The sequence below is a fragment of the Hipposideros armiger genome, unplaced genomic scaffold (assembly GCF_001890085.2).
Source record: "Hipposideros armiger isolate ML-2016 unplaced genomic scaffold, ASM189008v1 scaffold_24, whole genome shotgun sequence".
In the NCBI taxonomy this organism is placed as follows: Eukaryota; Metazoa; Chordata; class Mammalia; order Chiroptera; family Hipposideridae; genus Hipposideros; species Hipposideros armiger.
Genome location: NW_017731374.1, coordinates 5734058 through 5737232, shown reverse-complemented (window position 1 = coordinate 5737232; position 3175 = coordinate 5734058). Strand labels below are relative to the sequence as shown.

Genomic DNA, 3175 nt, shown 5'->3' with positions numbered 1-3175 from the left:
GAAAACATTGCAAAAATTCATCGAATACTGTGTCAAAATCGTTGGCTGACTGTGAGAAGCATAGCTGACCAAGTAAATATTGATGCAGAAACAGTTAGGAAAATCATAACTGAGAAGCTTGGCTTGAGAAAGGTGTGTGCAAAAATGGTCCCAAAGGAGCTGACCAATGAACAAAAGCAAAGGAGAGTCGAAGTTTGCCAAGACATTTTGGAGAGGCAAGATGATGTTTTGGGCCATGTTAGCACTGGTGATGAAACATGGGTGTACCAATATGACCTTGAAACAAAGCTTCAAAGTGCACAATGGCAGTCAGCCGATTCTCCATGACTAAAATGTTCCGTCAGTCCAAATTAAGAGTCAAAACGATGTTGCTAACCTTTGTTAATATCAGAGGGATTATTCATTATGAATTTATACCAATTGGACAAACAGTTAACCAAGTTTACTATTTGTTTACTATTTGTAAGTGCTGAAAGGCTGCATAAAAAAGTTAGATGACAACGACCTGAACTTTTCATCAACATTCATGGCTCTTGCATCACAACAATGTACCAGCTCACACGGCACTGCCTATGAGCGAGTTTTTAGCCAGTAAACAAATAACTGTATTGAAACGCCCTCCCTACTCANAAAAAAAGTCTCTCTATATTCTACTTTCAACTTCAAGGGACTAACTAAACTTCAATATCTGCAAGGTCTGAATTCCTGATCAATGCCTCCTTAGTTAACATAATTGGGCCATCTAATAGCCAACATCTCAAAATTGGGAGAATATTGTGTGTAAAAGCCGTTGCATGGCACATAATACCATCAGATAAAGATGGCAATTAGATCATATGTATCCCCTGTGAAAAGAAAATTAGCAAAATTAAAAAGTAAATTGTCAGGGTATCGGCTCTTTCTCCGCCCATTTTGTGATGATGTCTGGTGGCTATTGCCACAGCCATTGCTCGGACAGAGTGCTGGGTATATAATGCCAGTGGGGCTTAAAGATAGGGCAGAGACACATAGTTGGCAGAGATGGCCGAAGGAGGTAGGTGAGTCTCAGGGAGGACGATAGTGAGTAAGTTGCTGCTGTGGCTGAAGATTTTCCCCACTAATGGTCAATTGCCAGTGGGAGAAATTCTACCAGGAGTCAGTTCTACCCTTAGAAGTTACCATACGAAGCCCAGGGAGATGCAAATAGAGGACAATAGATATCACTCCTTAACTCTTCCAGGACATGCATTTGTTCTGTGGGAGAGAATATGTAAAGAATTTCACTTGCTTCCCGTGGACCAAAGAAGTTCTGAGCTTTGTTCTGTTTCCTCCTTAGATTATGGATACGTTATGTTTCGCGTAATCGAAGCAGCCTATGGTGAATATGCTATTTTTCACACCGTGAGTTTCGACAATAGGAAAGAAGTCCAGCTGATGATGTTGTATGGTAGAGTACTTTCATTCTGACACTCCTTTAAGGTTGGGAGGCAGGGGAAGAAAGGAAACCTGGAAACGAAGTGATCCTCTCATTCTTACCTTGGGATGTCTTTCTTCCTCTGAAAAGAGATGCTCACCTTGGGTAATCCCTCAGACTCGGTGGTAGGATGCTGATGAAATCTGTCATTGTGCCAGAAGGCTATCCCAAAGATGTTAAATTCATGACAGGTTATAATCCATCCTCAAGTCTTCTCCCTAAGCACCAATCAGTGCCATCTATTTTTCCATCCATCTGGAGACCCACCCAACAGCATGAACCTCAATGACCAATACACGAGACACAGCAGTTACTGTCAATCTTCCCACAGGCCAAGAACCAGATTTGCGTCCAGAAATAAAAACAAGGTTTGGACAAATTTGCCAAAAGCATGGAATGTATGAGGAAAACATTATTGATGCCACCAAAGTTGGTAAGTTTAGCTACCTTTGGTTTCCTCTTTCTAAATTCTCATGTTACTAAAGCAAGAAACCCAAGAGAAGATAGCACCTCCTATCAGTCCCCTTAGTCCTAACCTAGAAAAGCATTTGGTTTCTGTCTGGGAAATCACTGGGGTGGGTGTTTGAATGTGCTCTGCTCTGTTTCAGCAGATCGCTGTCTCCAGACCCGAGGGAGCTTCCTAGCCCAGTTCTTCAGGTTGGTAATACTTAGTAAAATGGGGTGGCCCAGGGATTATTGCCTTCCAAAAGCATTAGGAGTTTGTGTGCAGATATTAAAGTAAAAATAATTTAGTAATGAATGTTGTGGGGACAGCTTGAAATTTGGAGTTGTTCATCCTGGGTTCAGGACCCACTACTTCTGTGAGCTATAGAGCTTATGACCTAAGCAATTAAAGGAAAGCAATGATGTCTACCTTGCAGAGTTGCTGTGTGGATATATGCTGGTGAAAAAGGCTCAGTAATTGTTAATGTGCTACACATCATTAAGACTTAAATTTTAAAATGGGAAAAAAGTAAATGTGTGGAGTATGAAACTCAAATACGTTTCTGTTTGTGGTCTGTCTTCCAGGTCCAGAAGTCCATCACACCCTCAGATTTTTGGTCACAACATCTTGCTTTGATCTCTGTACAACTTTAACTTCTGATCTGGGAATAGAGCTGTCTGAACTTCCAGTTATCTTCCAACCTAGAAAACGGTGTCTTGAATTTCCTCATCTGTTTCCTACCTAAGATGTATTGTGGGGCTGCATTCAGATAACGTATGAGAATATCTTAGCAACTATGGCTTGTAGAAAGCACGTATTTAATAAAAAGCAGCTATGGCTTTTGCCATTCTTCCTCAGTGTATCAAAGCCTATTTAGAACTTTTCATGCAGAGGATGGCAGAAAGCAGCCTAGGATCCTTCATTGATTCCTATGTTTATACACAGGTTAAAGGAAGGTTAAGATGAGATCTGTAAGAGATTAAAAAAGCCATTAACTGAATACCCTTCTTCTCTCTATTCTGGCAAGTAACATAGGTTAGAATGCAGGTTGAAATCTATTTCTTCATCATTTTTTTCCAAAATAGAAATTCTCTTTGTCCTCAACTCAATCTAGGAAGTGCTTATGAGGCTCTGTATCCTTTTCTCATCTGTTTCTTCAGTGCTGAGTGAATGGTTCCTCACCTGGGCTCCAGGATCTTCCTTTCCATGGCCCCCATGTCATTTTGTGACAAGTTCTGTGACCTGATGGCCATCACTCTCTCACATGAAAGCATTAT

General features: G+C 40.9%; 1 protein-coding gene across 2 annotated transcripts; it reads left to right on the top strand.

Moving 5' to 3' along the window:
- Positions 1–1321: 1321 nt before the first annotated feature.
- Positions 1322–3169, top strand: LOC109379303 (salivary lipocalin-like). Of its 2 annotated transcripts, none has more exons than XM_019635808.1 (4): positions 1322–1426; positions 1785–1886; positions 2065–2110; positions 2483–3169. In XM_019635808.1, the coding sequence occupies exons 1-4, from the start codon at positions 1330–1332 to the stop codon at positions 2532–2534; spliced, it is 297 nt and encodes a 98-aa protein (XP_019491353.1). In that variant the 5' UTR covers positions 1322–1329; the 3' UTR covers positions 2535–3169. The 2 variants fall into 2 exon arrangements, with proteins under 2 accessions (XP_019491353.1, XP_019491352.1); XM_019635807.1 differs by having other exon boundaries at positions 2062–2110.
- The last annotated feature ends 6 nt before the right edge of the window (positions 3170–3175 follow it).